The sequence below is a fragment of the Monodon monoceros genome, unplaced genomic scaffold (assembly GCF_005190385.1).
Source record: "Monodon monoceros isolate NGI ecotype Baffin Bay Population unplaced genomic scaffold, NGI_Narwhal_1 Super_Scaffold_18, whole genome shotgun sequence".
Classification (NCBI taxonomy): domain Eukaryota; kingdom Metazoa; phylum Chordata; class Mammalia; order Artiodactyla; family Monodontidae; genus Monodon; species Monodon monoceros.
The window spans coordinates 28,404,081-28,417,950 of NW_021703774.1; the positions used below are offsets into that span (position 1 = coordinate 28,404,081).

At 42.6% G+C, this 13,870-nt stretch overlaps 1 protein-coding gene across 1 annotated transcript in view; it reads left to right on the forward strand.

Moving 5' to 3' along the window:
- Positions 1-1,299: 1,299 nt before the first annotated feature.
- Positions 1,300-13,870, forward strand: part of PLD5 (phospholipase D family member 5) — a 485,622-nt gene continuing 473,051 nt past the window's right edge. The window contains exon 1 of the mRNA XM_029229649.1: positions 1,300-1,488. Coding sequence (XP_029085482.1) covers positions 1,300-1,488 — 189 coding nt within the window. The remainder of the gene's footprint in view (positions 1,489-13,870) is intronic.

A 13,870-nucleotide genomic window follows, 5' to 3' on the forward strand; every position in this document is an offset into this window, starting at 1 on the left:
ATGTCTTTCTTTGAAACTATAATGCAAGGTGGACAGTTCTGGGGAACAGTTCTGCCAAGGGCTAGAGAGTTCAGTTTACCATCTGTGGCTCCCTTTAAACACTCCATTACACTTCTCTAGCTTTCAAACATTTAACAAGCTTTTAAATGGACCTGAGAAATCCTTAACACTAGTTGTTATTCAGCGTTTTGGAAAACCAAAGAATGTCTTGAAAAACGTTGATTTCAAAAATAGAAAAAGATAAAGAGATTTAATTATTAATATGCCGCCTTATTTCTAAAAAATCGTCGAGGCAGCCTGTCTTAAGTCTAGGCCTGGGAGGGAAAGCCCGGGTAAAAAGCTTTGGGGATGTAAAACCTGGCCCTGGGAGCCCGGAATCAAGAAGAGAACCGCACGGCTCTCGGGCCCCAGAGCCTTCAGAACGGAGTGGAGGCGGAGTATTTGCAGCAGGGGTCCGGAATCGCCCTCCCAGGATCCGAGGGGCGAGGCTGCTAGGAGCTACGCTCCGCCGCTGGGCTACCGCACCGGGAGGGTCTGCATCACTACACCCTCCAAAGGAAATCGTGCCAGGCTCAAGAAGACACTCGTCCTTGGGGCCATTTTCTGGGGTTGCTGGACACCCTCTGTTCGGAGTCCCCCAGGGTGGGACAAATGGGCTCCGGAGGCTGGAAGTTACTGAACTTTGAGAAAGAGGGGAGGCAGAGGTCGGAGGCGGCGAGTGGGGGAAAGGCGGGGTGATGCCAAGGAGGGAGGGGGCACGGAGACAGCGCCGACTTCTCCAGCTGCTCTTCGCTTTCAAGTAAAAATGCGAGGAGAAGACTCGGAGCCCTGCTGAGGGAAGGCTGCGGAAGGCAGGTCCGCCGCCCGGCCACCGCTGGCCTAGGCGCGCGGGGAGGGGCGGCGGACGGACTCGCAACCCTCTGCCTCCTCACTGCGCCAACCTGCAGGCGCGCGCCGCCCCTCCCCCCTCCCGCCGCCCCTCCCACTCCCACTCCCCCGCCCCCTCCCGCCGCACTCAGCCGGGGGCCGGCGTGCTGAGCGCCCGCCCGGGACCGCAGCCGCCCGCACCTTGCGCCTACGCCTAGCTGGCGGCCTCCCTCCTGCTCCATCTTTCTCCTCTCCCTCCTCCCCTCCTTTCCTTCTCCTCCCCCTCCCTCCCCGTCCGCTTCACCCCGCCCTGCCCGCGCTCGGCTCCCCGCGCCCTGCCAGCGCCCGCTCGCTCCTCCCTCAGCCCCGGCCGGCTTCTCGCACGCCCATCCCGAGCTCCCTGCGCGCCGGCCGCCGCCTGGTCATGTCAGCATGGAGATCCGGCAGCACGAGTGGCTCTCGGCCTCCCCCCACGAGGGCTTTGAGCAGATGAGGCTGAAAAGCCGCCCCAAGGAGCCCTCGCCGAGCCTGACCCGAGTGGGCGCGAACTTCTACAGCAGCGTCAAGCAGCAAGACTACAGCGCCAGCGTCTGGCTCCGGAGGAAAGACAAGCTGGAGCACGTAAGCGCGGCTCGCTCCCCCGACCGCGGCCCTGCACCTGCCACACGCGCGCCCCGGGGCCGGGCGCGGGGACCCCGCCGGCCGCCCGGCTTGGGACCGGGGCGTCCGGGTCCTACGCCCGCCCGGGGCCTCTCCAGCACTTTCCTGCCGGGAAGGAGCGGGCTGCGGGGAGGGGAGGGGAGGGGAGGGGAGGGGCGGGGCGGGGTTGTTCCCTTCCGCACTGCCTGGACCCGCACACCTTGACCTCTCCGGGCTTCCACTGCGGGGGGGGGGGGGGGTCGTTCGCAGTGCGTTTGTGGGGTGAGCAAGAAGGGGAACTGCCCCAGCGTGGCTCCAAGGAGCCGGCGTTGCACGGTAGTGGGCTTCAGAGGGGCGTTTGCTCGCGTCTTCGGGGCTATTTTACCCGGTCCGGAACTAACATGAACAAATCCGTAAAGTTGTCGCCGCTGGCATCCAGCCTGTGTCCGCGCAAGATCCATTCGAGTTTTCTGCAGCGTATCCTCTGGGATGAGCAGGTGGCGGTCCTCTCTACTTGCGCCCAGCTAGGGAGAGGTTTGCACATTGCAAGGAGAAACAGAGAAAGGAAGCGCAGGTCGCCCTGCTCCCGGGACTCGCCGCTGGAGGGTGGGGGCTGGCGAGCGGGGACCCCGTCTCCCAAAGAGTGCGTGTTTCGCCGGAAACGTTATTGGCGCTGGGGCCGAGACCCTAGGCTCGCCATTCAGGAGAGAAAAAGTCCCTGTAAAACGGCGTTTAGTGGATTCACAGTGTCAAATCTGACCCATCAGCATCTCCTTAACCAAACGTTAACATGAAACTGAGAGAGTTATCTCGAGGGCAGCACAGCTGGCTACAGAGAAAATGCCGTTTCTTTCCGCGGAGCTGCATAATCCAAATTGAGTCTGTTAATGGATTGTGGAGGTTTCCTTGTATTTGGGTCACATCGCCAATTATGATAGAAAGAACTTCTGGAACTCACACATCTACCGCCGCAAGGACCTACCCCTCCCCCGTCTCCTCCGCCCCCCACCCCCTACTCCGCGCGCTTCTCTTCTCTTGGGCATTTCAGCAGCAACTAGCTTCCCAGGAGGAAGAGGGCAAAGGAGTATTTCTCTTACCCCGTCTGAAAGGAAGGTCTTTGCCTTTTCTCTTAGGGCCTGATCAAGTCCGAAAGCGCAGGTTTAAAGATTTGAATTGGGGTGCATGCTGTCTTGTGTGTAGAGACAATATCAAATGGATGCCTCAGATCCTTAAGACCATGGAAGTAACTGAAGGAGATTTCTAGGATGCAAGTTGTTTGAAAGGCAGCAGTATCTGTTTAAAAATGCAAGCTCCACAATTAGCGAAGGAACCTGTGGTTATTAAAGAGGGGCAAATAGCATCTTCCTGTAATTTGGATCCTGATGTCGTTTTATGAGTACTAGGGAGAATGGTCTACCCTTAGGATGGTGATAGAGTATGTCTTCATTTCAGTGTCACTCTGAATATGTGTTCATTTGCAGCTTGTGCTTTTAGCTGGTCTAGTTCCTTTATTTTCTTACTGAAAATAAGTACGACTTGTTTACGACTATGTCTCCTTGAGTCACAGACATTGCACACATTATACTTAAATGGTTTCTCACTTTTAGATTTTCACTGAAAGTATTAAGTCATACAGGGTGGGCCACGGCAGCCTCACCTTTGTGGATGAGTATAGGATGCTCAGTGCCTGCTGAGGGTTAGAGACCAAGGAAAGTGAGATCTCGTTGTTTGCACATAAGGATCTATGCTTTCTTCTTCACTCAGATGCTCCAAAATAGAACCTTGTACTTATTTTTTGAAAAATTACCTCTTTTGTTATTTAAATCAAAGTAACAGTTTTGTTTGCTTTCTCAAATACATATCATGAAACATATTCTGTTCTGATATTTTCCTGTACACTTGCTTTCAGTTAGAAAGGGGGCTTTGCTTCCAGTGACATTTTTTTGTGATATTCTCTTGCCCCTTTGAAACATCTATGAACACTTTAGTGAAATAATATTTATGAAAGTGCTATGGAAAATTAAATTAGCATAACAATGTAATTTTATTTTCATTCAAGCTCATCTGTCCTATGTTGTCTACACTACGATGTTTCAAGTAGTATGATGTTAATTTCTAATTAGATATTTAAAATCTAAAAACCCATAACAGATATAACCCAGTATGTTATTGCCACACAAAGCATGAAAATGTAATGTTGACTTTATGATAGACAACATTCTGAACACATGTGACACCTTCAGATTTAGATGTTGCAGAGATTAGGATGAGTGTATCATGTGAAATTCAAAGGTGATATATGGTAGTTTGACCCCTTTGATCTGTCTAATCAAATGGATGACTACCATTTTTATTATGTTAAAAATGAATAATTATAATGGAGATCATATGCATGAGAACAGCCTACTGTTATTTTGCTCATGCTTTAAAAGCCAATCCAGTATTAAGGCCATAAATAAATTATGGCTTCAAATGGTATGCATATTCAGTCATCCCAATAACGGAGTGTGGACTCTGTCCAGACTTCAGAGGCATTGCTTAATCTGAAAGTCAATAACACAATGTAAAGTGACAGCTAGAAAATATATTTCCACTCAATTTGCTAAAAATGAGAATAGTTTACCTCTCCTTTTCTAGTTTAAAGGCTGCAGGACTAATCCCCAGATTGGACAAAAGTGACAGAAATTGAATGATTAAGGATTGGAATACATTCAACTCATCTTTAAATTTTTTTTTAACATCTTTATTGGTGTATAATCGCTTTACAATGGTGTGTTAGTTTCTGCTTTACAACAAAATGAATCAGTTATATATATACATATGTTTCCATATCTCTTCCCTCTTGCGTCTCCCTCCCTATCCCACCCTCCCTATCCCACCCCTCTAGGTGGTCGCAAAGCCCCGAGCTGATCTCCCTGTGCTATGCGGCTGCTTCCCACTAGCTATCTACCTTACGTTTGGTAGTGTATATATGTCCATGCCTCTCTCTCGCTTTGTCACAGCTTACCCTTACCCCTCCCCATATCCTCAAGTCCATTCTCTAGTAGGTCTTCTGTTGTTGGTTGGTTGATACTTAAGATGAATACCCATTAAGAAATAAATGTATGTGAGGGAATTTTCCCATTCTTAAGTCATGATTAGAAGATACAAGGAAGTTATGTTTATACCATGAATTCTAGATTTTGAACTCTACTTGTAAATTTCAGGAAAAAGTAAAATTTCTGGGCCCTGCGTAGAATGTTGTCTTATTAGCTGCAAATAGTGTCTTGGTTCTTAGAATCTTTCGCCTCCTGTTCTGCCTCGTAACGCCTATGGCTTTAGAAAGCATTAGGTTTGGGAAACAATGGAAGTCTTATTCTCTGTAGGATCCCATATTTACTTTAGGTATAATGTAAAAGTGAAGGTTATGATCTAGCAAAGAAGAGGAGCATGGGGCCACTTTTTCAACTCTAACCCACTCTGCTCTGTCAGCCCTCCCTGGGGCTGGATCACTTTGAGAGTCATCATTTAATACAGTTTGGCTATCCCAGAGGACGGTGTAACATTAGGCTGGTGTCCTTTGGTGGTATATGCCTTGATTGACTTTTTTTTTTTTTTCCACAAAGTTAGAGAGTTGCAGTGGCTACTCCGCTAAGTCGCCTGGCCTGATGTCAGTTGTGTGTGTAGAAGTTCCTGATGCTGTTTATGGAGATGGGGGTGTCTTATTTTCTCTCCCGCTTGTTCAGTTAGCTTTTGCCACAGTGTGGTTAAGAGTGGGGCTCTGGTTAGATAGGCCTGGGCAAAGGACCCACAGTCACCAGGATGTACATTCAGTCCTCCATAAGGAGTTGCAGGTTTACTGGGTGATTCAAGGAGACAGCCCATGCCTATACTCCAGTGATGCACAGTCCCCTTATGGCAGGGGCTCAGTAAGTACTACAAAAGAAATTTTTCTTCACTCTTCTCACCTGTGCAGGTTGGCAGGTGTCTTAGTTCGATCTGCTGTAACAGACTGGGTAGCTTTTAAACATTTATTTCTCACAGTTCTGGAAGCTGGGAAGTCCAAGATCAAGGCACAGGCAGATTTGGTGTCTGGTAGGGCCTGCTTCCTGGTTCATAGATAGCCGTCTTTTTGCTGAGTCGTCACGTGGTGGTGGTGGTGGTGGTGGTGATGGGGGAGCTCTCTGAAGACTATCTTGTTCATGTGGACTCCAGCCTTATTACCTGATCACCTCCCAAAGGCCCCACCTCCAAATGCCAGCCTATTGAGGATTGGATTTCAACACGTGAATTCGGCTGGGGTGGAGGGGGGCATAAGCATCCAGATATCCAATCCGTAGCAGCAGGGTATTTTCCACATCTTAGTTGCCTGGCCTGCTGGGAGCTCCATCCTGATACTTGTTTTCATGATTGTCAAGTCAGCTGAAGGGAAGCTGGTGAATCATGTAATGCCTTTCAGTACTTCTACCCAGAAGTGGTGCATCTATTTGACTCATGATAGTTGGCCAAAGAAAGTTTCCTGGCCAAGGCTTTCTTGAAAGGGGGTGAGGAAGGTGCATTCAACCAAGACCCAAAAGAAGGAGAAAGAGAACATCCATGACTAGCTCATAAGGATGACCATGAGACATAAAACTCTTAGCACAGCATATGGCCCGTGCTCAGTGCTCAACACACAATACCTATAGGTATAATTGCTGCTCAGGTGTTGCTTGGCTGAGCCTGCACTCTCCACCCAAAGAGCTTCCAGATTTCATATTTGAGATCAGCCTGCTGGAATTATAGTTCTGGACCCAGAAGTGTATGGGTCCTTTTGTCAGCAAGGCCAGCTCACCATTCCTGGCCTGTTAAGTTGCCTCTTTGCCTGGCTTCTGGTCCATTTTCTGGGGGCTTCTTTCCTGGGCCAGTGGGCCCCTGTTTGTTCCCTGCCTGGCCATTCTGAGGCTGACTCTTGTTCTCACTCTCTTTGTGGGCTCTGCTAGTGGAGACCAACTCCTTGCTCTGTCCCCAACTTCTGCTTTCCTTCCCAGCTTTGCGCTGGTGGTGATATTTATCTGCATGGTGGCTCAGAAAGCTTGTTTAAAATGGAAAGAGAAAGCAGAAGAGAGAAACTGTGAAGAGTAGAAGACAGAATCCTTAATGTTCACACTTGTAGTGAGCCCTAGTGTCTTGCTTGGTTTAGTAAGTGCCTCACTAAAAAAAAAAAAAAATTGTCTTCTCTAAGTGTGAATTTTCACACTTAAATAGAGTTTATGTTACCAGTGAATAGTAGATAAATGCCAAGTGCACACTTGCCTCCTGGAATAAATTATTCACATGATGAGCAAAGAAGAATAAATGGATTGGAGCAAACTTGGTCACCATGGTCTAGGCTCATATTATGTAATGTTATTTATGTCCCACAGAGCAGATTCATGAAAGTAATTATACTCCACAGAGCAGATCAGTAAAGCACCAAAAGACAAAGTTCAACCTAAGGGAATGCATCTTTAAAATGTACCATTAAAAATCAACCAACTAACCAACGAAACAAACAAATGAACAAGGAGAAAATATCCTTTTTTATGTTTATGTATTTTTGGCCAGACTGGATAATTTTAGTCTGGCAAACATTTAAGAACATTAACATTTACCAGGATTATTTACTGTGACTTTAGATAAACAGAATAGGCTGAGGCAGAATTCTCTGCCTCTCTAACCCATGCGTCAAGAAATGAAAGTCTAGATGTCTCTTGAGTGTGTTCTGATGCATCAGTGTTGTGTCCATTATTGTATTTGTCATTACTTGAGGTGGCATATATTTATTCTACTAATGGACAGTGGGTTGACACTTCAGTTTGTTTTGAAGAAACTTAGACTTCTTTGAACTCTGTTGGGTATGGCTTATTGAGTTATTTTAACATAATCACTGTCAGTGATATATTAAATATATTTAACTTGAGAAGCTCAAGACTACTGAAGCTAAGATTCCTTTTTTCTTCCCTTCTTCCATGTAATAGCCACTACCTATTTCCTCTGGCTAGTTTCTCTGAAAGTTTTCACTTCTCCTCACAGATTTCTGTATCTGTCTCAGGTTTAAGCCTATGTAACAGTTTCCAGTTCTTCTGTTCTGGCTCTAAAGGTCAAGAAATCTGATGAATCTTTTGAATTTCTGGAACAAGACAGTAACTATAATATGTTATGTTCTTGTACTGAATTGACTGATAGATGGCATAGTTAGGCAGAGAGAGAATTTGTGGTAAAGTAGCAACCCAGAGATGTTGCTTCAAGTGTATGTGTTGGGGACATTTAAAGTTACTGATTGTCTCAAGTTCATACCTACATAAATTGTGCTGTGAGAGTACAACATAAATGTTGAGTTACAGTTGAAATGCCACACAGTGGTTGTGAAGAGACAGACCTTTTTACCAAAAATGTATGTTTAAATTTTTCTCAGAAACAGAGACAAAGGAGCCCAGTTTCTAAAATCACAAATCAAGCTGTTAAGCAGGGCTTATGAAGCAGAATGAAGCACATGGGAAACTTTCCCAGGTGTACTTATGTACTTTGGAAAATCTCGCTGATGCCTAACATATGAAGTGGGCCCAAGCTGGACTACCTGACTGGGTATCATGGGACTGGATGTCATGGCAGTTGGGTGATAAATATGGTTTTTTATCCTCTAGAGTAGATGGTGAAACTTGTGAACATATTCTTTTTCTGAATTGAGCTATAATTGTGCTCCTGCCAATAAGTTGTTAGGGCTCTTACAGGTATAACATGAGGAATTAAATTGAGAAAATGGGACTCATTGAAGTAAAGAAAGCGCTAACTGACACACTCATCATCAACAGATATTTATTTAGAGTGACTTTTATGTGAAAGACACTTTGTTAGGAGATTATGAGGACTTTCATTCAACAAGCATTTATGTGATGTATTACTGTGTTCCAAACAGTAGAGAGTATACAAAGACCAAAGCAAGTCTTTGCCCTCTCTCAAGATGCTTACAATTTTATAAATATAGTTATAATATGATTACAGTGTTATGAATAATACAGAAAAATACAAAGTAGCATAAAACCCTGTCTTCAAAGGACTTGTTTAGACAAGGATAAAATAAGTAATGAATCCTGTCGTATATTGATTACATATTGTAACAAAGTTAAATTTATTCCAGTAATACAAAGTTGATATAAAATTCAAAAGTCAGTGTAATTTATCACATTAACAGAATGAAAGTAAACCCGTATCTCAATAAATGAAGTAAAAGTGTTTGATGAAATTCTATACTTAGGCATGATAAAATTCTCAACAAACTGGAAATAAAAGGAAACTTCATTATTCTGACAAAGAGTTTCTTTAAAAAGAATCATAGTTAATGGTGAAATATTTAAAAATATCTCCCTGGATAGTGAGGCATAGATGTCCGTTATCATCGCTTCTGTTCACCATTGTACAGGAGGTCATAACCAATGCAGTAAGGCAAGAGTAAGAATTCAAAGGAAGTAGTAAAATTGTCATTAGCAGATGACATTATTTTGTACATTTGAACAACATAAACTACAGATAACACTTAATGAATTAATAATGTCACTGGATTTATCATAGCCACTGGATACAAAGTTACTATACAAAATTAAATTATGAAAAAACAATTCCAAAATAAAACAAAAAACTGTTACCATCTACATTAGCATAAAAATATCAAATACTTAAGGAGATTGATAAGACTTCTTTTTAATTTTCTCCCAGATTGATCTATAGAGTAGATACAATTCCAATTAAAATCCCAACAAGTTTGTATATGTTGAAAAGTGATTCTAAAATTTGTATGAAAATGCAAAAGGCCAAGAATAGAGAAGACAATCTTGATGAAGAACAACTTAGTCGACTGTTTCCAGATAGCAAATCTAGATTAATTAAAGCAATGTGGTATCGGTGTAAGGATAATTGAATAGATCAATCAACAGAAAGTGCAGAAACAGACCTGTGTATATGTTATTATTGACAGGTTCTTGATTTATGACAAAAGTGACAGGCACAGAAGTGCACTGGGAAAAAGATGGTCTTTTGAAAAAATGGTGTTGAGTCAGTTGTGTATCTGTATTAAAAAAATGTGGTTTCTCTTTCACACTGTACACAAAGGTGTTCAAAGAAAGCTTCACCCTAGGCAAAGTTTTGTACTGGGTCTTAGGAGCCTAGGAAGAAGAGCTGCTGGATATAGGACTGGCCTGAACCAAGGCTTTTGAGTGGAATCTGGTCAACAAAAAGCCTGTTTGGAAGACCAGTGGGTGAACAGGTATGACTAGAGGACAGGGTTTGTTTAAGTGAGTGTTGCGTGTGAAAACACCCGCAGTGGTAGATTAGGACAAGACCACGGAGGACTTGAGGATTTGAATAGTAATAATGCTGATGATGTTCAGGTTTATTCTGTAAGCAAACAGGAGGTATTTCAGTAGGTACTTCAGTTAGCAAGTCTGGGTTTCAGAAAACCTGCTGGTGGCTCGCAGTGTTGAGGAAGAAGAGCCTGACTTGCCAGGGGGGACCAGTGTAAATTCTCTTTCAGTGGTAGGGATAGGAAGTAACAAAAAAGTATGGTGAAAAGTAGAAAAATCGAGGAACAGATGTAAGAAATACTGTGAAATGAGAGTTCATGGGGGGAGTTCCTTGGTGGTCTAGTGGTTAGGATTTGGTACTTTCACTACTGTGGCCCGGGTTCAATCCTGGTTGGGGAACTGAGATCCCACAAGCCGTGTCACATGCCCCCCCCCCCAAAAAAAACCCTGCTACTCCAGTAAACACACGAATGAAACAGCCTTATAAAAAAAAAAAAAAAGAGTTCATGGGACTTGGTGCTTGACTGGGTGTGGGGAGTCTGAGAAAGCTCATCCATTCAGCAAATATTTATTGAGTGCCAGCATGTCCCAGGAATTGTGATTGGTGTGATGGGTACAAGGATGAACAGGGAAAATTCCAGAAATGCCTTGAGAGTTGGAATTCTGCCTTACTCATCTTTGTATCTTGGACACAAGCCATTGTTATTGTCTTGATCCATATTATCAATATTATTATGATCATAATTAACTAACAGTCTAATTTCTGCTCTCTGCAAGGAGCTGAGCTTAAGGCTTGAGAAAATTCAAATGTCTGTGATTGGGCCTTTGACATCAGGTTGCATATGGTCTAGTTCTCCAGAACTCAGCTTAAATGTTTTCACTTCTAAACCTAAAATCTGGATAAATACCCCTTTTATGTTGTCCCATAACATCATGGGGAAGCATCTGTTATAGCACTTAATACACTGTTTTTTTAAAATTGCCTGATCAATTGTCTATCTTTTGACCTCGTTGGAAGAGCTTGAGGACAACAGTGGTTTCTTATTTATAACAATGTACCCTTAATGCCCAGCACAGTGCCTGGTAGACATCCAATACTGACTGACTTGACTGTTGAAACAATGAATGAATGAATATGTGCTAGGGAGGCAGGACTTATACACAAATGAAAGAATGAGGTGGCATACACTACTTACGCTACTTGACAGACAGATGCTAAGATGTTAAATGCAACAAGAGTTCAGTGGAAAGAAACACCAGAAGCTCCATGAGAAACTCCTGAAAAGGGTTATGATTAAATGTCAGCTGGAGAAGATAACAGACAAGGCTGTATCTAAACCATCTGTAGTTTGTTTGAGATTCTATCCAGTTTTTTTTTTTTTTTTTTTTTGCGGTATGTGGGCCTCTCACTGTTGTGGCCTCTCCCGTCGCGGAGCACAGGCTCCAGACGCTCAGGCCCAAAGGCCATGGCTCACGGGCCCAGCCGCTCCGCGGCACGTGGAATCCTCCTGGACCAGGGCACAAACCCGTGTCCCCTGCATCAGCAGGCGGACTCTCAACCACTGCGCCACCAGGGAAGCCCTATCCAGTTTTTTTAAGACCTGGGAAGTGAGAGTTTTAGGGACACTTTAGTGACCTATTCCAATATCTAATGCTATTGTTTACATGAATTCTTTTTTTTTAGTTTTTATTTCTATATGTCTTTGTTTTTATTTGTCAAGAAGAATATTAATTTAAAAATTTTTCACAAGTACTTTGGTCTTTTTGCTGTGTCTAAATCTCCTGGTTCATTATTTGGCCTCTGCCCTGTTCTGGCTGAGTGCACTTGATCAGAGATTGTGAGATTACTCTACAGCAGGGAATGTGTCAAAACTGCCAAAATCCCCTTAAAGACCTGCCACTCTTGATCATTAAGCATCTCCTACTATGACTTCCTGACTTGTCTGTTTCCAAACTTTTTTCATTCCCTAAGTTCTTCTCTCTGCAATCCATGACTTGTGCACATGTTGCTTAAAACCTGTCCTGTAAGATTCCTAATACATCTTTTTTTGAAAAATAAACTTTTATTTTGGAATAACTTTAGATTTATGGAAAAGTTGTAGAGATAGTAGAGGCATTTCCTATACATACCTCACCCCAGTTTCCCTTAGTGTTAAATTCCAAACTCCAGACTTCATTAGAATTTCACCAGTTTTTACTGTCCTTTTTCTGTTCTAAGATCCAATCCAAGATAACACATTGCATTTAGTTGTCCTGTGTCCTTAGTCAGCCTCTGGTCTGTGATAGTTTCTTAGGCTTTCCTCATTTTTTTATGGCCTTGACAGTTTTTGTTTTCAGCCTAATTGAGGTATAATTGACTAATAAAATTGTAAGGTATTTAAAGGTTTCCCGCCATTGAGTTAATGAAAACATCCATCACCTCATATATTTATTTTTTTTTGTGTGTGTGTGAGAACATTTAAGTTCTATTCTGTAAGCGAAAGTTCAATTATATCACAGTATTGTCATTGGTAATCACTATGTTTATATTGATCTTCAGACCTTATTCATCTTATAACTGAAAGTTTACACTTTTACCAACCTTTCCATGTTTTCCCCATTCCGCAGGCCTTGGCAACCACTGTTTTACTCTCTGAGTATATGAGTTTGAGTGTTTTTTTTTTTTAGATTTTACGTATAAGTGATATCATGTAGTATTTGTCTTTCTCTGGCTTACCTTACTTAGCATAATTCCCTCAAGTTCCTCCATATTGTTGCAAATGAAAGGATTTCCTTTTTACTCATGGCTGAATAATATTCTATATATTTGTATATCACATCTTATTTATTCATTCATCTGCTTATGGACGCTTAGGTTCTTTTCACGTCATGGCTATTGGAATTAATGCTGCAGTGATCATGGAAGTGCAGATATATCTTCAATATCCTGTCTTCATTTCCTTTGGGTAAATACTCAGAAGTGAGATTGCTAGATCATACGGTAGTTGCATTTTTAACTTTTTGAGGAGTTTGCATAGTGTTTCCCATAGAGGCTGTACCAGTTTATATTCCCACCAATAGTGCTGTAGTATTTCCTTTTCTCCGTATGTTTACTAGCACTTGTTATTTGTTGTCTTTTTTATTATAATCATTCTAACAGGTGTTAGGTGATATCCCATTATGGTTTTAACCTGCATTTCCCTGATGATTAGTGATGTTGAGCATATTTTCGTTTATCTTTTGGCCATCTGTATGTCTTCTTAGGAAAAATGTCTATTCAGATACTCTGCCCATTTTTTAAAGAGTTGTTTGTTCTTTGCTGTTGAGTTGTATGAATTCTTTGGTTATTAACTCTTTATCAGATATATGATTTGCAAATATTTTCTCCCATTTGGTAGGTTGCTTTTTCATTTTGTTGATGGTTTCCTTGCTGTGCAGAAGCTTTTTAGTTTGATGTAGTCCCACTTGTTTATTTCTGCTTTTGATGCCTTTGCCTTTGATGTCAAATCGAAAACATTATCACCAAGACAGATGTCATGGAGCTTACAGCCTATGTTTTCTTCTAGAAGTTTTATGATTTCAGGTCTTGCATTCAAATCTTTAATCCATTTTCAATTATTTTTGTGTATAGTGGTCCAGTTTCATTCTTTTGCATGTGGCTGGCCAGTTTCCCTAACACCATTTATTGAAGAGACCGTACTTTCCCCAGTGTACAGTCTTGGCTTCTTTGTCTTAAATTAACTGACCACATATGCATGGGTTTATTTCTGGGCTCTCTATTCTGTTCTGTTGATCTGTGTGTCTGCTTTTATGCCAACACCATACTGTTTTGGTTAGTATAGCTTTGTAAAATAATTTGAAATCAGGGAGTGTGCTCTTTCTTTCTCAAATTGTTTTGGCTATTTTTGGGGTCTTCTGTGGTTCCTTATGCATTTTAGGATTCTTCTCTTTGAAAAATGCTATTGGAATTTTGATAGGGATTGCTTTGAATCTGTAGATTTCTTTGGGTTGAGTGGACATTTTAACAATGTTAATTCTTCCAATCTATGAGCATGGAATAGCTTTCCATTTACTTGTGTGTTCTTCAGTTT